Source organism: Pyrgilauda ruficollis, unplaced genomic scaffold, assembly GCF_017590135.1.
Source record: "Pyrgilauda ruficollis isolate IOZ18807 unplaced genomic scaffold, ASM1759013v1 scaffold8, whole genome shotgun sequence".
NCBI lineage: Eukaryota > Metazoa > Chordata > Aves > Passeriformes > Passeridae > Pyrgilauda > Pyrgilauda ruficollis.
This window is the reverse complement of record NW_024529932.1, coordinates 13,217,241-13,240,808: the sequence shown is the minus strand read 5'-3', so window position 1 is coordinate 13,240,808 and position 23,568 is coordinate 13,217,241. Positions and strand designations below refer to the sequence as shown.

The following is a 23,568-nucleotide window of genomic DNA, read 5'->3' as shown; positions in this document are numbered from 1 at the left end:
GACCTGACCGCTGTGTTCAAACGCGAGGCACAAGGCCACGGCCAAGGCAGGGTACGACCCCCTCAGATCTGCTGCCAGGCCGGCGGGAGGAGCGTGCCAGGAACACTCGTCTGGGGCACCGTGTGCCTGGCGGCGAGAGAGGCGGGGGGAGCGCTGGCCTTGCGCTGCCGGGAACACCGCGGTCCGAGCCGCGGGGCAGGAAAAAACAAACAAAACAACTCCCCAGAACCAAAACACAAACAAGCGCTCTCCCGGCGGCGGACGTTCGCGGCTGAGCCCTGAGGCAGGAGCAGTGCTTTGGGACAGGGCTTCTCCGCCGCCCCATCCTGTTCTCGCGGCTCTCCGGCCACGCAAGCTGTCACCGGGAATGGCCAAGCGCGGCTGTGCCCGCTACCCGCGGATGCTGCCGCTGCCCCCGCCCCGGCTGCCCCCGCCCCGGCCGCTCCCGCCGACCGCCGCCGCCTCCTCCCTCCCTCCCTCCCTCGGCAGGCGGGGCTGGACCCGCCCCCGGGCTTCCCCCACCGCCCGGCAAGGGGAGGGGGCTCTGGCACCGCCCCATCCCCGCCCCTCCCGGTGGAGCAGCGCCCGGCGCGCCCCTTAAAGCCGTTCCCGCCCGCCCGCGCGGTCAGTCCGCGGGGCCGCCGCCGGTCACCGCGGGGAGGCGCCGGGACGGGGTGGCCGCGATGCTGGAGAACGGCTCCCTGAGGAACTGCTGTGACCCGGGCGGGCGCGGCCGCCTCGGCTTGGCGGAACGGGAGGCGGCGGCGGCGGGAGCCCCGCGGCCCGCCTGGGTAGTGCCGGTGCTGTCCAGCGTGCTGATCTTCACCACCGTGGTGGACATCCTGGGCAACCTGCTGGTCATCCTCTCCGTCTTCAAGAACCGCAAGCTTCGGAACTCAGGTAAGGGCTTGACTCCCGCACTCTGCCCCGGCGGTGGCAGGGAGCAGCGAGCGCCCGAGTCCCGCCGCTATCCTGGTGCTGGCTTTCACCTGACCTGAAGAGTCCAGCCCGCTTGTCGAGTCCGCTGAAGGCGGGGGACCAGAGCCCCGATCCATTGGTTCTTGCCCTGTAGTGTGTGCAGGGACCCCCAGGCGCTCAGTCACCCTTCCCAGCGCTCCCCTCGGGCTCCGTCCTGCCCTCTGTCCGGGAACGCATGTCGTTCCGTGGTTCCTAATGAGGCATTATGTGGTCTTTATGGAGCTCCCGAAGAGGGGAATCGGTGCCATCCGGCGGCAAAAAGCGTGCCCAAAGCCGTCGGAGGAGTGAAGGAGGAGCTTTTAAAACTTGCTCAAGAGTCCTAAAAAACACGGTGCCGTGCATGCGTGGGGAAGCGGCTCAGCCCGCTCTCTGGAGCCCGCGTCAGAGTTCACGGTAATCTTCACGAAATCGCCTTCTTGTCTCCTCATCGCGTATCCCTCAACCAGAACGCAACAAATAAAGTGCGGTGTTGTCTTTGAATGGTGTCTACAGTTTCTCTTTGTGTGTGCTAGAATGTTGCTCTGCGTTTTTTACTTGCTAAACGTACTGGCTTTATCTCCTCATCTCTGCCGGGTTGGTTACAACGTGTTTCAAACTACAGAACTCTGTAGCTTCTCACCAGCTTCTCTGATTTGCCTCCTGGCCCTGATTCACGCACGTCCCGCTGCGTGCGGATCCTACAGCTCCTCCGGCTCCCCCGGTCGATGGAGCCGATTATTCCCTGACAAGCAGGGCTGGGCACTCGGCTGGATGCTGGGTGTCGGTGCAGTGTAAAGTGCTACCCCCGAAATTGTGGTATATCTACTATAGTTCTTACAGTACTTAGCTGTTCCCGGAACTCGTCATTCCTCCGAGACTCGAGTTCCCTCGTTTTCCATGCGCACGCAGGTCGGGGTAACCAAACTTTGCTGGGAGCTGGCAGGAGTCCGAAGCGCTGCGCTCCCCTCGCTCGGAGCCAGAGGGTTCTGCCATCGATCCTCTGTGTCAGCGGGTGCTCCCTTGCCACCGGGAAGGAGGGAGAGCTGCTGGTTTGTTTCTCCTGCGGGTGGTGGGGGTGTTGGTTTGGGGTTTTTTTAACCAGTGTCTCTTCCCAAGCGCTGTCGTGTCTCACGTGCGGTGACTAGAGCTCCTGCTAACGGGGAGCAGGCGCTCGCTCGCCCTTGCTTTAAGTTAAATCGTACTTAGGGGCAAAAGCAGTTTAAGGAGGGGTAACTCTTGCGCTCCCCAGTCGCTGCACGTCTAGCTGCAGGCGGGAGATGCCGGCAGGTCCCGTTTGCACGGGGCTGAGAGATCACACCCTCCGAGCAGCACCGAACTTGAGAACGTCTGGAAGGGTGGTTTGACTGAGCGAGGGAAGACACGGGGTAGCCGCTGCTAGTCCGTGAGCTTGTGCTTGGGCTATCCGTCCCAGGGGACCGAGCCGAGAGAAGCAGAACCGTACCGGGGCCGGTAGTGCCGGCACGTCCCGGAGCCGGAGCCCTGCGTGCCCCGAGCGGGACCGTGCCCCGAGCAGCGCCGGGCTCTGCCCCGGGTCGGGCTGGGCTGGGCCGGGCCGGTCCGGGCTGGGCCGGGCTGGGCGCTGCCGCGGGGCAGTGAGTCCCGCGGGACCCGCCGTGACTCACCGGCGCTCTCCCGGCCCCCTCGGCGCCGGAGGAAGGCGAGTCCCCGAAGGATTCGCGCCTGGACTCCGGGGGGAGGAAGCGCCCAGGGAACAGGCTCTCGCTGGAGGGGGCGGCCGGCCCGAGGCATCAGATCCCGTCCGGGGGAAGGAAGAGAGGGACTCTCTTCTAAAATATTCCCCTTAACCAGACAACAGCAAAGGGAAGTTTGGAAGGGAAGAGAGTGATGCCCGGAAGAGTAAGTTTCAAGATACTGATCAAACTACTCTGTGGCACCCTGGGGCTGTTGGGGAAAAAACAACCCCCAAAACCAAAAAAAAAACCCAAAAAAACCGAAGCAACCCCCCCCCTTCCCCCCCCCCCCCAACCACCAAAAAACAAAACAAAAAACCCCCCAAACCTAGTCGTCTTACCTAGTTCAAATACCTGCTAATTGATCTCCTTCTAGGATAATCCTTCATGTGATGCCGCTGACCCTGTCCCAAAGATCTCTTTAGCTTTGATAAGTACAGTGAAAAACAGCAGGGAATTCTGTCTGCATAATCTTCATAGGGTTAAATACCTTTTAAATTGCCAGTTCTTAGTTTTGCATCAGGCAGACGTGACTCTTGGAGGTGAAACTGAAAGGGCATAGTTTGGTAAATGTCTACAGAAGTCTTTTCAGGAAAAATTTCTTAGGGAGGAAGAGTGGAAGAGGACTGGAAACTGATGTGGGTGGAGTGATAGAGGGGCTGGGAAAGTGGCAGACAGCTAAGGCAGTACTTGGGAGCCCTTAGCCTCTGACAAAGAAAGATGGAAAAGCAGGTGGACTTGCAGGTTTCTATTCTGAGCAAACAAGAAACGACGTGTTTGTACCTGCAAGGGGGGTGAATGCAGTAGAAAGTGAAATGGTGAGGAAAAACAGCATGAAAGGAGTTAGACCTTGTCAGAGAAGGAAAAGATGAAGTTAGGGGAATGGTTATGACAGGAAGACATCTAGATGATCAAAGGAAAAAGGAAGAGCTATACATCATGAGCACTCGGTTCCCCTTAAAGAAGTTAGTGAGAGATTTTTCTTGGATGAGACTTTGGGACTTCAAATAAGTCACAGGTGTACAAGGAATAAATTAACCAGCTTTGCCTACTTCTGTGGCACAAGAAGTAATCATACCTTCAGAAAGCAATACAGGTCTTTAGCAGTTTTTCCAGGATTTATCAACACTATTCTGTTCTAGATTTCACAGAGAGATCTGATAACTGGAAACAATGTAGTTATGCATCACTGTCCTTAAAGCATGACCAAAAGTAAATCTATTCTAATGCTGTTATATAATGGTAGGTGCAAGAATGGAGTGAAATAAAATGACCTATTAGCCATTGGTCTTGAAGCCTATTATGTTCAGCAGGAGAGAAATAAAGAATAGATAGGATTGGTGTTTCTGGACATTGCTCATTCACTTCTCAAACATGGGAATTTTGCCAGCCTTACAACAGAATGATTGTTTCAGATCACACAGAAGCCTCTTTCCCACATTTAAATTTGGTTTTGGGGAAAATCTGTGAAGACTCTTCCAAGTAATGCATAGCATAATTGGTATGAATCAACATGCTTGTCTTACATAACTGCACCCAGTCTTTCTGTGAGAGGCTGAGCAACTTCTGATCTCTGAAAGTGATTTAATTTACAGAAATTAATGCTTTTATCAGTTCTAATTTGGGAAGAGAGCAATTTCATCTAACACACTGCAAAATTAAATAAAACTTTTTATGTGGAAATAATAAAATTAAATCAGCTTGCCTTTCTATTTGAAATGTCAAATGTGTTCTGAATTTTCAAAAACAATTATTGATTTTGTGTGTCTTCAATTAAATATGCCCAGTTGATGGCAGCTTTTACATTGCTGAACTTTTGAAGTGTTAAAATTTACATGAGCTCAACAACCAGTGTTGGATGATCAAGTATCCTGAAGGTGCATCAAGTAAATCAAAGCCACTAGATGCTTTTAAGAATTTTAAAGTTACTTTTGTACAGCTGTAGCTATAAACGTAGCATTGTAGGCTGGGGTAAGAACCTGGTAGGAAGCACTCTAGAAGGTGGGAACCAGCAAGGCATCTCCCAGAGGACAGAGATAAAGCAAACCATTTATACTTCATTGGCCCTAAAGCCAGCATGAAATCAGTGAGAAGTGAGAATTAGGCACATTAACTCAATATCATTTCAAATAGTAATGAGGGCTTGGGACCCTTTGACTTTTGGCAGAATATTAATATTAACTTTGGTACATTGCCAAATAATGCATTAGTGGAAAGTGGTATTTTTAGTGCATTTTGTCAGCCCTCCTCACCCTCTCCGCTATTTTCCTTTCTATATATATCAGCTAACACAGCACAGTGAGACTCCGATTTCCATTTGAATATCAAGGTGCTGTTGCAACACAAATTAAATCAAAACTCATGTTTCTTTTACCTGTAAGAGCATGGGTGAATTCGCGTGTTTAGTTCTGTCTAACGTGTATGTGGCTCTAGAGATGGACAATGCTTCTCATATGTACATCTGTACAAAATAAATAATCCTGCATGTAGAATTTTAATATTGATACTTATCCATCTACTAAATAAACTTGTTCAGCAATATAAGCAAGTCTTGTAGTATTTTCTCATGCTCTTTCCCTTTCCATAGCCTTCGCTCCACATCTCTGTGATATAGCTGGAGGTAAGTTATCCCCACTGTTAAATGCTATTTTCAGTTATTCTTCATCTCTTTGGCCACATCAGTTCTCTTTCCCTCCTTTATTCCCCTGCTATTATTTTTCCTGTCACTGGAATACAGGACACTTGTTTCCTGTGATGGAATCCATCTCTTACAAAACAACAGTGGAGAAACCTGTTTCTGAAAACACTTGGAAAAATTGTCCTTTAATACCAGCAGTGACGCTGACAAGAACATATTTTGATGGGCAAATCATGAGATCCCATCTGATGGTTTCAGCTTTTGAACTCCTTACTCTTTGAACCCTGGATCCACAGAATTCTTAGCTCCGGGACTGGGTGTGTTTGGCTTTCATATTCTCTCTCACATTCAGCTTAAAGGTGCCCAATGCTAAGAAATTGATGGTAACGTAGCTTCAACAGTCACAAAAGTTCATTGAACCCAACACTTAGAATAATGGTCTTCTATCTCTTACCATGACTCAAACTCATTTTTACTTTATTTTACCTTTGTGATTATCAGTTGCTTACTTAGAGTGGATATCTTTATTTGTAGAATTACAATTATCATTTAATTTGAGTGGATTGTTTCTCCACCTGTTGAGAACTTTTCTGCAATATTAATGGGCAGTAAAAAAATGTTTACCCCTCAACCTTTTTTTTCTGTAGTAGACAGGTGAAATACTTTTAGTTTCCTCTAAGTAGCTGCATTCTTAATTTTTCTGGGTTTTTGAGGTCTTTCCAAACAAAATTAATCTGTCTTAAACAGAAAACTGACCTGTTCACAGTAATGCAGATGAAGTACCACCAATACTCTCTTTTCTTAAATGTTAAATCTTACTCTATTTTCTTAAATATTAACATTCTATTCTTCTCTGTCCTTTCCTGGATGGACAAAATGGACTTGGCATGCCTTGAAGACATATTTTCCTTTTATGTGGTAGCATAATATGGGTGACTGTTCTTGGTGCAGTCACTTGCTGATGCAGCTCTTCTTTTTCTTTTGTTACACAATTATTCCTTCAGTTCCTGACCTCATATCTCATGTTATTATACTCTATCCACTTTCTGGTCTTTTGGTCCTCAAGCAAAAAAAGAGCTTGACATGTCCGTGTAGCAGTAGGCTCTCAACTTTGTACTATCATCACAAAATTTCATTAATTCTCTTTGTGTTTTGTGACGTAATACTTCTGAAACAGACAAAAATAGTTCAATGTAGGTTATCTCCCTCCGGTCCAACAATTTTCTTTCATCATTGTCCAGGCAGTGGTAGCAACAGACTGTAAGTGGTACCCTGGTGATTCCAAGGCTAGATCTGTTTAGAGCAACTTCCCAGATCCTGAAAGTCCAAGTCCTGCTTTTATTAAATAAAGATGATCAGATTAGTTGGTACAGCCACTTTTTTATAAGCTCACATTGATTTTATTCCATTTGTCTCTACATGCATCTTTAATTTTCCTATCCCTCCGAGGTTGTCTCTCCAGTCTTGGCTACAACTGCAATTAAGAACCCAAATATTTCTCAATTCATTCTTTCTTTTCAACAATTTCCAACCTTGAAAAAAGGTGACATGTTAGCACATACTGTATGGTGGACAAATTAATCTTCCAGAGGTGCCAACACTAGTTTACTGTTCTTATTACTCCCTAATTGCTTTTCTGACTTACTGCGAGCACTATTCATGCAAAAAGGACCAGCATTTGTGCAGCACCATAGCAAAGAAGGAGGAAATGGGTAGTAAAGTGTGAGAGCACCACAGCTGCAAGTGAGTCATGGCAACACTGCTCTTTGGGATGCATGTGGGAGCCAAGCTCTGAGAGAAATCAAATCACTCAAGCCTGAGAGAAATCTGCACTTCCCTACTGGCAGTGAGGACTAGAGAACATTTCAGCCCCTTTTTACAGGTCCCACATGTAGCTCTCAATACTTTCAGAACACAACACTATCTCTAAGATAACAGATGTTAAAAAGTTCCTACCATCAATTATATTCAGTCTTTCTAATATTTTTGCGTTATTGTAAATATGCTAATTCCTCACCTGTCAGCCTGCCTTGGCACCATTTTTGTCCTTATTAAAAGGTCTAGCAAAATCTTTCTTCAAACCAGGAGCCATTTTAACTCGATTTTCAGAGTACCGCCCCCCCCAGTAACTTGTCTTTCCTTTCCTCTTTTTTACTGTGCTGAAAGTGCATTTTAGTAATTTTAGAAGTCTTTGCAAAGCCAAAGAAGTTTAGGGGTTTTGTCAGTTTCCATTTTATCCATTTTTGCTCTCTCTAGCAATTTTCTTTGGTGAACATATTTTTTACTTCTAGCCTCATTTCTTGCCCCCAGTATCCTTACTGAGACAACTTCTCCATCTAGATCTGGAACTTTTTCTTATATTTTTCCCTCTCTTGGATGCAAGTTACAGAGAATATTTTTGTACCTTTAATATGAAAAAATGCCAACCTTCCTCCACATTCAAGTCCCTAAGCTCCTCAGCACAGATGATTTCACTTTCCTAATTAGCTTCTTTTATTTATCAAAATGTGCAAACCCCCTTCTTAGTTATGTCTGCTTTGTTTATTCTTTTATTTAATTTAGCCAAAATAATCTCGTCTGCTTTCAATACAACCTTATTTTCTATGGCAGGCTCTTCAGGGATGTCTTTGTTCTTTATGAAAACAAAGGCTGGGGTATATTGGCAAATAGACTCTGAATTGAAGAAGTCTGCTGGGTGTATGTCCAGAACTCAGCTGCCATTTCTGTGCTTATTTTCCCCTTTACATATGAGGACCTGCATTGTCCTGATGTTAAACTGGCTCCATTAGTGTTTTCCTACTAAAAGGAACGCATTCTCATCCAATTGCATTTTTCTGCATTCTTCACTGCACATTGTCTTTACAACTCTTCACCAATGCTTCATAATTTTGGCTTTTACCAGGATATCATCTCTCTCTCAATCTCTCTCTCTCTTCATTCTCCTTCTTTTATGAAGACAATAGACCTTTTGGTTGGTATTTCTCTTCTCTACTCACTGGTGCAATTCCATTCTAACAGAATTGTTTCCATGAAATTTTATTTTTATTTCTCACTGGTTTTGGATCCCCTGTTTCATTTCATGGGTTCCTGGCACCCTTTAACTGACTCTACTGCTTTTTATATTACCACTCCAGTTGAACTCCACAACGACTGAGCTCCTGTTTTCTATATTTTTTGCCACCACCTCCCTGAAGCCAAAATTCCCTTGCCCTGGTGTTAAATGAAGAAACTATATGGTTTCTTCTCAAGCTCTCTTCCCATCTCTCAACTTCAAGTTCTTTTTACTCATTCTGCCAGCTTGGATTGCAAGCTGGTATCCCATATGCTTAGGTGAAGTCTGTCCATGAAGATATGAAACCTCTTCCCAGAAAATACCTCCAAATGATCAATACTCCAAAGCTTTCTATATAACTTCTAGAACTATTCAGTCATGTGCTCATGACTCATCTCATAATTCTAATTATGCTTCTATTCTCTTCTTGGAGAGGAAACAGAATAAGTTAATCGACAATTCCATCCTCTTTTTTGTGAAACTTGGTTCAAACAGTAACTAAATGAGAAAATACATCTTCAAAGTTACTTATGAAATAATAACTCTCAACTTTGTTAACCTGTAAATAATTCCAAAAGTAGAAGAGCAAAGTGAAAAGCCAGTATTATTAATTTGCAAAATAAGAAAATTTCTTCAACAAAGGAAGTGAATCTTGCAGAAAAATTTAGAAAAAAGTGAAAAGTGGAAACCTAAGATTGTTCTAGAAGAAAAAAAATCTGAAGGATACGGAATTTTAAATTATTTCAGAAATAGAAAATTTGTAAGGTAATTATGATCCTAGAGGGATTGAAAGAAGTATTTAGGAGTACAGAAACATCATAAAGTAGAAAAATTAATTCTCCATCAATCTGCGCCACAGTGAATGCTGTTTAGGGTAAAATTATAACTTATTGCAGGTTATTCTGCAGCCATAGGGTGTTTTGTATCTTCCTTTGAAGCAATACATTACTGCCAAGTTATCAGTGTTCTGAATTATCATTTACTTTTATCCTGTATGGTAAGTATTCCATTTATTGATATGCAAAAAGGAAGTTTATTGGCAAGATCAGGTTCAAGATACTTTTATTTTAGAATGTAATATTCAGTCCTATTCCACTTAATAAGTGGAGCTATTGGTATGCTTATCTTTAGAGGAAATAGAATGATAAGGATTTATTTGAGCTGCAGAAGTATGCTTTCCTGAACTTGTAAAGAAGAATCTAAGGGTGTATTTATGTTGTGTATTTCGTTTGGCACAAGTCCATTCTACCCATGTTTCAAGGCAAGGAAAACCAAAGGATGCTGTTAGTGTGATGCTTTTCCTGCAACACTGTATTCAGGTTCCCCTTAAGGCCTACTCTAACACAGTCACACAGCTTTTGCTTTTTTTTTTCAGCTCAGAGTATGAATAAGTTTCTTTCATCTCCTTGATATAACCAATGCAAACATACTCTCAGATACAGGAAATTAGAAGGAGCTCTTAGCAGCTGTATTATGGCAGCTCCAATGTGTCTTAGGAGCACTCCCTTTCCTGCCAGCTCTCTCCTGGACTCTGGACTGACATTCCTTTTGCAAGACTCACTGACTGCATGAGGAATGACCTCTCTGCAGTAAAGCTCTATTCTTGGATAGAGCAGCAGAAGCAATTCAAGGATTCATGGTGCTCTTTGGCGCAATCAGCCAGAGCTAAGAGACCAAACCTCCCCACAGAGCACTAGGATAACTAATTTTAAAAGACTAGTTTTTTTTTTCATCTATCCTTAGCAGATATATATTCACCAGATTACTTTAATCATTGTGTTGAGGATGTTATAGGAGACTACTCTCATTCCATTAAATCAGTGACAACCCATTCTCTGCCTCTAGGAGTAAATTCTACTCCTACTCCAATTCAGATCTATTATGAGTACCACTACCTTCAGATATGCTTCAGATTTTAGCTTCTTAGAAGTTATCCTTTATAAGTGCCTATTGGTGCCCTGACATAAACTGGAAAGTACATTGCCTTGTTCCTAAGAGTACATATGAAAACAGCCATATTATCATGAGCAGATGAAACCATTTTTTTCATTTGCAGAAAGGAATGCTAATGCTATCACAATTTTCATCTTCCTAAAAATGAATCCGAGCAGTTGTTCTGGTTTTTTAACTTTCCACCTTGATATGGGCATAAAACAGATTTCCTGGCAGCAAAATCCTACAGAAACATGTCTAAATCTCTGTGGGTGCAACACTGTGGTGTGTCCTCCCTAACAACAGTAGCTGCTTTAGAATCTTCTGTTTTACTTTTGATCTCCATGCTGATAAGGACTGAACTATATCAGAGTCAGCATTTTCCTGACATTTCAGCCGCGTATGGGACAGCTACATCTTGACATAAAAACAAATAAAAACACCTTAAACATGTTCATCAAATGACTAGAATCCTGATAGTTGGGATCCTCCTTTTAATTATTTATTAATTGTAGAGGTACTTGATTACACTGTTTAATATATGCTGCTTAAATTATGTCTGCAGAAAAAACATAACCCTTCTGACAGACTTCCTATTTTTTTCAGCTGTGTTTTACGGACTTGTATCAGTTTCAATGTTTAAACACTTTATGAAGATGATAATAATTTATATGATAGTTCCATTAATATTGTCATCTTTTTGCTATAGAACAACATCTGCTTACCTGTTGGTTTATATTGCCATATTTGCTCAACGTAGGCAATAACTGCTGTCAGAAGATAGCGCATGCAGCTCCTGGAACTAACAGTCTGACTAACAAGAAAAATATCTGCTTGCTATCTCAGCCCTTATAAATATAGTTATGTTAATTAATTGTAAGTCTAGAACTAGCAGCAAATTGTAAAATATATCACAAAGAAGACATGAGCCAATAAGTGGCATCCTCAGGTCTCTATGATTTGTTCCAATGCTGCCCAAAATTCTCAGTGTCCTCATTCTAAAGCCAGTTCCATTTTTCCAAATAATTCAAGTATACACAGCATTTCATTTGAGTGCAAATAGGGAAAAGAACCTTTTGTGAGAAGGCTGTCACCTGTGAATATATGTAATAATAATCAATCTAGCTATTTTTATGTCCTAATTTTTTATTCAAGTAAAAATAACCTACTTTTTGAATATTATCCACACAGTTTAATGAAAGAAGTGTCTATTCAATGTGCCCATTCAGTGCATATCCTGTCTATGGTGAAATTCATTGGAGTTGTGATCCTTAGGACTTTTAAAATATGTTCTTAGAAGTAGTAAACTCTAATCAGATTTTCTGCTGACAAATAAAAGTCTGTTATATTAAAACATGCTGCTTTTCTTCAAGACAAGTAAAGACATGCAAATGGCATAGTCATTACATGCCAACTGGGAGTTGTCCATCCCTCCTTTCTGTGAACTGCCACTTAAGGTTCTTAAGAGTCTTAAGAGACTAAACATTCCAACCAGCTTGCTTGAAATCAGTTGTTGCTCACTGAAATGCACAGGGTGTAATTTTTGGATTGTTAGAGAGGGGAAAAAAAGATTAATAGGGAACTGGTATCTTTGTATGCCTTTGTCTTGTTATGTTAGTGGTCATGACAGAAAGAATATTTAAAATTCAAACTTCCCTGCCTCAAGTCAGATAGTGCACCATTATACTCCAGGTGTTTTATTGGAATAAAATATAGTGTCAGGAAGTGAGTGTTGTGCTGTGGAAATTGAAAACACTCCTACTCAAGGACAAGAAGTCTCCCTGTGATATTTTTAAAGCGACTGCAAAAGTACTTGTTATTAGATTCACAGGTGAGGTTAGAGCCCATGGACAAAAGATTGCTTTCTGAATCAGTTTTCATGTTAAGCAAGACTTTAATTTCTTTTTTTTTATTCTTCCCTTTGCAGTCATTAGAAGCAAAATGTGTAAAATATTAATCAGATGTTGAGGCAGGCTTTGTAGAAGGATGGTGTAACCATACTGATTTGCCTAGAAAAAACTATCTACTGGTAAGTGGGTTGAAAGAGTTTATAAGATTTTACCTATGATCATGGTGCTGGGTAGGAAACCCCAACTAGAAAATCCAGAGTCCAATTGCAGCACTGGACATCTGCTGTTTCAAAGTAGAAGAAAAGTTAACTAATTTGAGGTCCTGTAACTATGCCTTTGGTTGGACAATCTAAAAACAATACCATCTTCTTTATGAAACACCTGGTATGCCAGGACCATAAAAACTGTAAAACTTGCTGTACAGCCAGCTTCCTGGTTAAAGATGAAGAAAGAATATCTGCTCTGCTTATGGAGAGCAAACACTACAGTGAAGTAGGTGACCTTCAAACACCCTTAAACATTCTCATGTAGTATATATATATACATTACATGAGAATGTATACATTAAAGAATAAATATAGCAATTTCCATTTGAGCTCAGCTTAGTAAAAACTGTATTGGTTTGCTCCAGCTTGCAAGTGTATTCATGGAGTAAAAGAGGTGTGACTCAGTAGGTTAGGCAGACAGAAGTCACCCATAGCTCTCTTTCTGGGTCACAGGCCACCAGGTCACCCACTGGCTAGAGCTGCCACAAGGAGCTGGTCTGAAGGGCTGGTTGCAGTCAGTTCACAGTGCTCAAAGGTCATCAGAGTAGCATGTGGAACAGGATTCTGCAGCCGGGGTAAGCTGAACCTAGTAGGAGAGTATCTAGAGAAGGAGGAGCATTCTAGCCTTGTTAAAGCCAGTGAGAATTGCTTTCTGAAAATGATTTTGCTAGGAGTTGGTGGCTCCTGCCTCTTTCTGTGCAGCCTCTACCAGACTCCACACTCCACCCCAACAGAGTTCTGTACCTTTACTGGTCTGTAGATTTACAGGTCTGGAAATGTATCTTGATCCAGGTTCTCTGTTTGGCTCAGCCTATTTTGTTCAGTCAAAGATTATTTAAAAAATCCTGCTGTCACAAAAAATCCAAAGATAGAAGTATAAGAAAAACAAAGTCCAATCTATTCTAATCTGCACTGGGGCCTCTTCTTCTGACCAAGCAGGTCTAGCTCATTGTTAATGACCATGTCTGGTGTCTGCATGCATGTTAACAGGTATGATCTTAAGTACCCTCTGATATTTAGTAGATCAAGTAGATCCCTCATCTGTCACAAAATAGAGCATCTGGCCTCTATTCCCTAGTGAAAACAGTAAATATTTGGTACACTGATTCCTTTCTGGAGCAGGTCACCCTGAGAGGTTGTTGAGTCTCTGTGGCTGCAGACAGTGAAAGGCTGACTGGACATGGCCCTGAACAACCCACTATAGTTTCTCCCTCTTTGAATGGAAGAGTTGGGCTACATGAACTCCAGAGATCAATTCCAACTTTCATGATTCTGTGGCTATATTGGTTACATGCCTATCACTCCTCATTTATCTATCTCAACAATATCATGACTTGCAGGCGGAGCCACAGTAGACTTGTCATGTCATTTGCCAAGGCTTCTATTGGCTCTCAGAAAAGACCTTGATTCAGCAAATGATCATTACACACTTTGTCTGTATTGAGTTGGAGCACAAAGCAGCTAATACTTCAGAAGAGAATACACAATCATCTTCTGTAAAAGCATTTTTTTTATTCATCTGTTCACATGCTGCTTACAAACCTATGAGTATCATTATAAGATGAATCATGTCACTGTACTTTGCTTTAAGACCTTTTTTCCAAAAGAAGCAGATGGCAGAGACTGACAACAGCTTCTGAAGACATTCATCTCCCTATACATGTACAGTAATGAGGCCTTCCAAAAGCTCAGAACAGAAAGGGTAAGACTTTTCCTTACTGAAAGATTATAATAGCCATTTTTGTCAAGTATCAACTATTTTCTTCCTCAGTGAAACAGGAAACAAGAGAAGAAAAGAAGATTATAAGGAAGGGACTCCATAGGTTGTTTAGAAGCATTGGCAACTTGTCAACATAAGTGTTTTCCAATTAGATGGTCCCATGTACTCTATTTACTGCAGTGTATCAGATCCTATTTTATAAAAATCCAGGATCCTCCACCATGTCAGGGAGTCAAACACAGAACACTCAAAAGTACATAGGAGGAATAATGGGCTTAGATTTGGTTTCTTTTAGCAGATGGAACCAGTTGACATGTACATGCTTTGCACATATTTGTCTCGGTAGCTGTCACAGGCTGCAAGTCCTCCACCTGCAGCCCTACGGAGCAGTTGAGCAAAGCACTGAGGAAATTGCCACTTGCATGACTTCAGTTCTGGAAGTGGAGATCCCAACATTTACACTGGTCAAAAAGTTCTGGGCTGTTTAAATTGGTCTGCAGGGCTAAACTACAAGATGCACCTTATCATGGCTAGTCAATTCTCTTGCAAATTGGTCCTGATTGTGTCCCATAGTCTCCAATAGTCCCCAATTTCTTTCACTTCACATACCAGCCTGATAGCCTGAGTATCTTCAGGAATATCTTAAGCTTTATATTTTTAAATAGGGTTATTTAATGTCTGAGATTTCTTGGTTGGTTTGGTTTTTTTTAATTCAACTAATCTACTAGCAAGTATTAAAATAGAACAAAACACAAACCAAACAGCTTAACAAAATAAAACATGGTTTTAGTTTGAACAAAATTATTTTCATTTTTCTATTTCCTGTCTTTTTTATAAAAGAAGGTGGAAGTTAAGTTATTCTAAGGACTTGAGCAATGTTTTGTTGCAGTAATCAAGAAAAAACACCAACATAATTTCCTTTGACACAAATACAGTTTAGATACAATAGCAAAGATGAAAGTCATAATAAAGGTGATGGAATGAACTATTGTTTCACACAATATAAATTAAAATCTGTCAGGGCATAATGAAGTTTTCTTTCCAGAGTTTTCAGAAGTGAAATATTCTTCCTTTGTTTGGTTCCACACTTCAGTCTTTTATAGTTGATCTCAAACAAGTTTTGGGGTAGGGTTTTTGTTTGTTCCTTTAACAAAGCAACATCCTATAAATTGCTACATATTTCACTTTTATTTTTTGACGTGCAATATAGTGCTGAGACACGGAAGAAAAAGTTATTAAAAATTATAGGTCGCCCAGCTCTTTATAGGGTCTAACTAGATTGCACCTGTTGTATTTTACAGCCTTTCACATTAGCCCCTTTGTCAGCAGTAAATGAGTTTTCATACTTGCAGTTGTACAAGTAGGTTTCCTATTCTTTCTTGGTTGAAGCAATCAACAGCTGTGACTACTTCAAAAGAAGAAAATTAAGCTGATATGTACTGGCAGATACAGAAAACAGGACTTATTTCATGAACCAGTGAAAACCAGTCTGGTTTTGTTGTTATTTAGTGGTTGTGCTCAGCAACCGGAGGTTCTGAGGCTGGGCTCCCACTGGTGCCATGGCGCTAAGCCTCAGAGTGAATGTCGGCTTCACTCCCCGTGTGACATCTGAACTGAGAAAGGGGAGATTTTAAGCTAAAGAGGGCAGATTTAGATTAGATATTAGTAAGGGATTCTTTACTGTGAGGGTGGTGAGACATTGGCACAGGTTGCCCAGAGAAAATGTGGATGCCCAAACCCTGGAATTGTTCAGGGCCAGGCTGGGTGGAGCACGTAGCAATCTGATCCAGTGGAAGGTGTCCCTGCCCATGGCAGGGGGGTTGGAACAAGATGATACTTAAGGTCCCTTCCAGCTCAAACCATTCTATGATTCTACAAGTCTGTGATTCTCTCAGCAGCAACATGGGCCTTTTCCATCCCAGACCACCCTCAAGGAAAGAGCCTGACTTCACTGTTAGGGCATGGATATAAGGGATGTTCTCCCCTGAGCCTGCCGCAAAATGCAGCTCAGTTTCAGATGGCTGGACACACAGAACAAGGCATAGCTAGACTCATACTCTGTCTTTAGCAGTAGGTGGAAGCAGGCACTGAGGAGAAAAAGAGAACAGAGCAACCCTGTACGATGCTTCTGTATTATTACAACTTGTGATTCCTTCCATCTCAGAGGAGTTTCTAAATCTAGTATGGTATGTCTGTTAAGTAACCTTCAAATTTAGTACTTCAAGTAAGTACTCTTACAAGTACTTTTCCAGTCTTCCCTTGAACACAAGCAAAATTTTTTCATCTGCAAAATCTGTTAAGGATTTACTACCGAGTGCAGCAACCACTCCCTTTTGTTTGCTTTTAATACAACTGGCCCTATTTAATAGCTCTAGCTCTTCTATGTGCTCCATCCCTCAGCATCAATATGCCGCTAGGATGCTGTTTGGGAGAAGAAAGCTGGACCGGTGCTGCTACTTTTCCCAGAGGATGCCTAACAGAGGTGGTATTATCTAATGGAGAAAAGTAAGAGCAAGAGCAAAGTTCATGGACCTGGAGTGTTCTTCCTAACCAGTGTCTTGGAAAGTTCCTGCACCTATCTCAGTTTCCCTGCTGTTAAATCATGAGAAGGATTTTAAAACTATTTTTTTGGATGAGCATACTGATAAAGAGCACTCTACAATACAAGTGGTAACCTGTGTATTCTGATTCTAGGCTGAAATTCTTGAACATAACCTAGAAAGAGACAAGCACACTAACCCCAGAAGAGGAGCAGGGCTGGTGAGTGGGGCACTCTCTGGGGACTACGGGAGACATAAACTCTTTTTCAGAGAAGGGTTCTTCTACCATGGAAGTGTCCTAACCACTAAGCAACAGTGATATTTCTAGTAGTAGACCTGTCTTGCCTATTCTGCTTCCCCTTTTCTCTATGAAAATACCCAGTAGTGGAAGAGTTCCTGCAATCTCAAAAAGTTTCAGAAGCCCAGAGAAGTATTTATCACCCCGTAAATGTAGGATCTGATTAACGATCAGCGTTCTGCTTTGGAAGAGCCAGCCCGGGGCTGTTCCCCTGCCCTGCCGGGCGGTGCGGTGCGGTGCGGTGCGGTGCGCAGGGATGTCTGTGCCGCGGTGGGCTCCCGCACTAGGTGGCAACAGAGAGTCACCACCGTCCCCACCAGCACCTGGGGAAGCCACGGGCGAGCAAACTGCACCCAGGGATTACAAACCTCAGGCCTTTTTACTTCGCTTTTAATCGCACAGCGCTTTTGCAGCCGTAGTCTGTTGGCAAACTCAAGGCAGCGAACTCGCAGCAAGGACTAGTGTTCCCGTGTTTAACCAGAGGGAGAACAGTGAGCATGCAGAAGAAGCGGAGATTTGGGTTTGGGTTACATTCATGCCTAGTTGCCAAGCATGCAAAATCATGATCTCAAAAACAACAGTGCAAGTTAGATACCTCCTTTCAGTAAATCCGTGTCTGTGTTGACAAATGAGAGATCTGCCTAATAAGCCTAAAATTTACTCCTGCAAATGTAGCTCCCAGCACTAACTCATAGCTGCAGATGCAGGGCGAAGAACACAGTTCTGGTCCAGTCCAGGAGTCTGCAAGTCACTTAGCCACAATCTCAAAGTCCTTTTTACATGCTAAGCTTTTGTTCTTGTGAGTTCAGCATTCTTCCTCAGGCCAGTCCTGTTTAATATCTTTATCAGTGATCTGGACAAGAGGATGGAGTGCTCCTTCAGTCTGTTTGCAGACAACAAACACCAAATTGTATGGGAGTGTTGATATGCTGGAGGGCAGGAAGGCTCTAAAACAGATTGTTCTAGTGGAAATCTATTGCCTGTCCCTTTCCCTTGTATCAAAGTCTGCAGTATACCTCACTAATATCTGAAATAATGAAACATAACTACAAAAGAGCATATCACTGCCTTTAAACTGTCACATTCAAAGAAAACAAACACCCATCTGGCATGTGTTTGGAGCATTATGTTACACCTTCTGTTAGCAACACACTGTTGAACATTATACCAAATTAACATGTCTCAGTAAATCAAAGCTTTCCCTAGGTCTTGGCTTGTACTGTCACAGGGAATTCAAATGTCAGTGTGTGAAAGACTTAATTCTCTGCTCCACCTGCTGCCGATGCCATAGATCAAAGAGGGGGATGTCTGTATGCAACATATAAAAACTTGTTAAACAAACGTGTAACAATCAAAACACTACCTAAAAAAAAAAAAAACCCAAACAACACCATGATATATAATTAAGCATTTTCACCATTTTAAAACCAAAGAGAGAAGAAAAACTTTAAAAAAAATAGGTGCTCTTTGCAATTGCTTCTGGTTTTAGTAGAGAAATTAAAAGTCAATTGTCTTCTCAGAAGGCAGATGCTTAGCCCTTAAAAGTTTTGGCCTTACCAAGAAGTTTGTTCTGTAAGTAAATTCCTACAATATCAAGATTACAAGATGGTGTGACTGTTCTCTTTCTCCTGTTAGTTGTAGTAAGTAAATCAATATGTAGGAATGCTTCATGAAATACCTATCTAGTTCTGTTGCACCCAAAGTCAATATCAGAACTTATTTTCGTTTTTATGCATGGAACTATCAGTGTTTAAAACAGCACAGATGTGCATATTTTTGAATACCTGGCAAGACATTTGGCTTTCAGTAGCTACTACTGGTAATTAAGTGGCATTTCCACTCCAGTGAAAAAATGAATACACCTCTCTTATGAAACTGAAATCTACAAACAAAGTTTATCAAGGAAATTCCAGAAGCAATGATATTAATTCCAGCTAGATGAAAATTCTGTGCTTTCTATTTTGGTAGAAGCAGCAAAAAGTTGTCTCTTTAGTTATATTATGAATGTTATTTAAGCTACTTTAAAAGCCCTGGGTCAGGTGTGTCAAGGAACATTTACTTTCTCCAAGCACATAGAAAATGTCTGTGACCTTTGATTTCTCAAAATGTCAATTATTTATGTTTTTTGAATTAGAAAAGTTTCTCTCTACTCCTGTAGATTATTCATTGCAGTAATAAACATTAAACTTAATTCTGTAGTCATCCACAAAGACAGAAAAATACCATTGGACCTTACTTTGCAGTGCACAGTGGGAACATTCAACCCTGTAAAAAGCCATAGAAGTGACAAATCACCTGAGGCCTTTATAGATATTGGACCATTTTTCTTCTGAGTTGTAAACTAGTAAATTAAGTTTTTGACAAGTTCCTTGCTCACTCTATTTATTCATTGCACCTGGAATTTTCAAGAAGTCCTAAACTGCGCTCAAAACTTTGAAAATATCTTGCTAAATGTACTTTACAGTTTATTTCCAAATGTGATTGAAAGAGCTCAATGCCCACTCTATTTCAACTGAACAATTACATTTTGGGTAGAAGGTGATGCTGGAAGGCCTTAGAGTTTAGATTAATCTTAGTGAACACACTAGACTAAATTCTTTCTTTCTCCAAAAGGCACTCTAAAACAGAAAAAAGAGTCTCTGCTCCTTCCCTTTTTCTGTCCTTTTTTTATTCCTTCCTTTCTTCTGACTTCCATTTCTGATTTCTCTGTCTTCTAATGTCAGATACAGTGATGAAAAAACACAAAAGAAATCTTTGTTGCCGTGATGAAAATACATTCTGATAAAGATGCCCCTGTTCTTTTGTTAGTTTTTGGTTTTGTTCTGTTTACCACATGGCTACAAGAGGCCTTCACAGTCATCTCATCCTTCCTGCACAAAGGGATCAGCTTTATCTAGGCCAGTACTGACAAATACTTGTTTTCTATTTTCTTGCAATCTTCAGCGGCAGACTCAAAGCAAGGTGTTCCCACACTTCCTTCTTCTTGCCATTAATTTTTTTTCTCTGTGTCTGCTTTGAAACTACCTTGTTGTGACTGAAGCTTGCTTGGATTCATGACAATCACAGGAAAGAGTTATATCCTTCCTGCTTTGCTTATTTGAAGTTATCACAGCCCACTCAATTGTCTCCCTAAATTGTTCAATCTTTCCTCACAAATCATCCAGCTGTAAAGATATAGCTGAAGCTATAGCTTTTAAAAAAATATAAAACAGGCTACTAAATATATAACAAGGAGCTATCTCAAATAAGTTGTGCACCACTCTTGAGATGGGCTATGTTTCTGAGGGCACAGATGGATAATCCTGCTTTCCATTAAGTTTACTTGCTGTTGTGCAAATTCTGATGAGCATGGTGGTCCCCTAAAGTGTATGGGAGAATGACAGCTTCCTTTTCTTTAATTCAGGAAGCTACACATGTAAAGCAGGTGGAGAAAACAGAGTAGATGTGAAATTCAGTTGTTTTTGAGGAGCATATTTATACATGGTTGTTGCTTTTACGACTTCCAGTTAATGCCATTCTTAATATGACATGGAGAACTTGTTAGTGAGGACTAGTAAGCTCAGAATTTGTAGAATGGAGCACCTAACTGCTCTTTTCAAAAAATGATTATGTTCCATGCACAATTTTTAAAATTGTTTGGATTTTTCCATATCAGTTCATCCTGTCAAGGACTTCCAGGAAAGAACAAAGAGTAGGCAAGCTATATACAAAACCATACAAACCATATACATTTTAAATGCCAAGAATTCAAAGTTGGTACCTCTGTCTTCTAGAGTGAAGTTCCTAAAGAACATTTTTCAGGAATATAGTTTACTATCTCTATTTTATAAAAATACCCTTAGATAAAATGTCAGAAATTTCAAACTGATGCAAAGGGCACTGGTTAAAGAGAAATTGTAGGGCTCAACCATATCACCTGTATTTCCTGAATATCATCAGCATAACATATGAATACTTCCTCTTGCATGCATGGAACTTTTCTTTGTATAATTAAATATGTCTTTCTGCAGAGGGTGGTGAAGACAATTCACTCTTCCTTAGACAATCCAGTGAGAAAATAACTGCAGTATGGGTAGGCCATTCATGCAGAAATTCTACAAATATTGTGCAGCAATTTAGAGTACACATAAAACAACATATCCTTCCAATACCTACAGACCTAGTCTTTGTATATCCTTCTCCTCTGTGCTTGTGAAGCCCGTCAGCGTTCCAGCGATAAGTTAGAATGACATAATATCTTACTTACCTGGCACAATTTAGACTTTTTTTCTTTTTCATTTTATCAATCCAGCTGTGGAGTTAGCTACACACAACATGTGCTTATGCTGCTCACTGTTGGCTATGTTTATTAGAGATAAAAAGAACAAGGAGGATATAATCCAGTCACCAACAGATTTGAAACATCCTATTGCTAAAGATATTTCTGTGGTGTTCCAAGTTACATTGTAAAATCCTTTTCCTTTTGGTCCCACATACCAGCTGCTTGCTGACATCACCAATAATTTAACATTGCAGACATCCAAAATAGTCTAGCACTTTTCTTCTTCTTCACAGCTGTGCTTGCTTTCAGACTTATGCTTCTGTATTTTTCTTTCCTTCCAGGTAACGCATTTGTGGTGAGCCTAGCTTTGGCTGATCTGGTGGTGGCCTTGTATCCATACCCACTGGTGCTCTTAGCTATTTTCCGCAATGGATGGACACTGGGTGAAACACACTGTAAAGCGAGTGGCTTTGTGATGGGACTAAGTGTTATAGGCTCTATTTTCAACATCACTGCAATTGCAATAAACAGATATTGCTACATATGTCATAGTTTTGCCTATGACAAAGTGTACAGCTGTTGGAATACAATGTTGTACGTCTCCTTAGTATGGATATTAACAGTAATTGCAACTGTGCCAAATTTTTTTGTTGGCTCTTTGAAGTATGATCCACGCATCTATTCCTGCACGTTTGTCCAAACTGCAAGCTCCTACTATACAATAGCTGTTGTGGTCATTCACTTCATCGTCCCTATCACCATTGTCAGCTTCTGCTACCTTCGTATTTGGGTTTTAGTGCTTCAAGTTCGAAGACGAGTCAAGTCAGAAACAAAGCCAAGATTGAAGCCAAGTGACTTCAGAAACTTTCTTACCATGTTTGTTGTTTTTGTGATTTTTGCCTTTTGCTGGGCACCTCTAAACTTCATTGGACTGGCTGTAGCCATTGATCCTACAGAAATGGCACCAAAAGTTCCTGAATGGCTATTCATTATAAGTTATTTAATGGCCTATTTCAACAGCTGCCTTAATGCAATAATATATGGTCTTCTTAATCAGAATTTTCGGAATGAATATAAACGAATTTTAATGTCACTGTGGATGCCAAGGCTTTTCTTCCAGGACACATCCAAAGGAGGAACTGATGGCCAGAAGAGCAAGCCTTCTCCTGCTTTAAACAACAATAACCAAATGAAAACTGAAACCTTGTAAATGTGTAATAGTCAATGCAAGAGTTTGTCATGGAGAACACCAAGATCATAGTTGTAATGTTCTGGTCATTCCTGCTTAATTCTGGGGAGTTTCCAAGTGGATCACGCTTTATGACTGGAATACTGTTTTCATAGTAAAGCACATTGCTCTGGATTAGTGATTTATACAAGATATTAATTGAAAACGTGTTTCAGAATTAAAGCAGCAGGTGGGTGCAAGCTGTTTTAGTTCTGAGACCTGAATCCTGCTTCCAGACATAAGAATGAGGTATTTTTTTTTACTTCAGCGGGAGTTTTGCATTCTTTATACAAGATCAGGATTCAATTCTTTGAAGTTGTAGTGAGTCTATGTGTTCAGCAGCTCATCAAAGCTCTGGAGTGGTATTTTCCTCCCTTCTGTGTCTGAACAGAGGGTGAGACAGACACTCTATTTTTCACACATAAGCCAAACATTGCATTTCTGTGACAGTAATGGTGTCTTTGAATCCAATTTGTAAACTGGAGAGAAGAATATTTGTGTAAAAGCAAATATTAACATTAGAGACTTTCCTCACAGGTTCTTCATACTTACATATATTGAGAATGGGAATACGCTGTGTCTACTCGCTTCATCTTTTGTGGTTAATTTTATGGTAGATAATGTAATTGGTTTATTTATCACAGATTTACCTTACACAATATTCTTCCTTTAGAAAAGATTGAATTTTCATTGAACTTCATTTATTTACCAAAATATCTATATAAAATGTCATTTGATGCACTTTAGCACACCTTACACATCTGCGACAGACTGGAAATTATAGCGTATGACGTGATCATCTGGAGTGGCAACTGGACACTAGACAGGATATCCTAGATCATCTCAAATGATGCTAGACTAAAAGAAGAAGCCCTTTTGACTATAATGGTAGCTGATATACTTGACTCACATGTCTACATCTAATCTCGAACAAAACCCACTGCTGGTGTCTAACCTACGACAACCTTCAAGGTTCCCTGCAGTGGAGATATGTTTCCTTCCATCTGTGAGGATAAACACACATCCAAGGATAAGATTAATTGCTTTTTGGAGGTGCTGGTCTCCTTTCACTGGCTTTAAAAGCAGCTTTGATTAATAGTTCAAACACCTAATT

The 23,568-nt window shown here is 41.4% G+C and overlaps 1 protein-coding gene across 1 annotated transcript; it reads left to right on the top strand.

Annotated features, from left to right (window-relative positions):
* The first annotated feature begins 649 nt into the window (after positions 1-649).
* MTNR1B (melatonin receptor 1B) lies at positions 650-22,577 on the top strand. Its single transcript, XM_041487295.1, has 2 exons — positions 650-900; positions 21,568-22,577. Exons 1-2 carry the CDS (start codon positions 684-686, stop codon positions 22,434-22,436), a joined length of 1,086 nt encoding a protein of 361 aa, XP_041343229.1. The 5' UTR covers positions 650-683; the 3' UTR covers positions 22,437-22,577.
* The last annotated feature ends 991 nt before the right edge of the window (positions 22,578-23,568 follow it).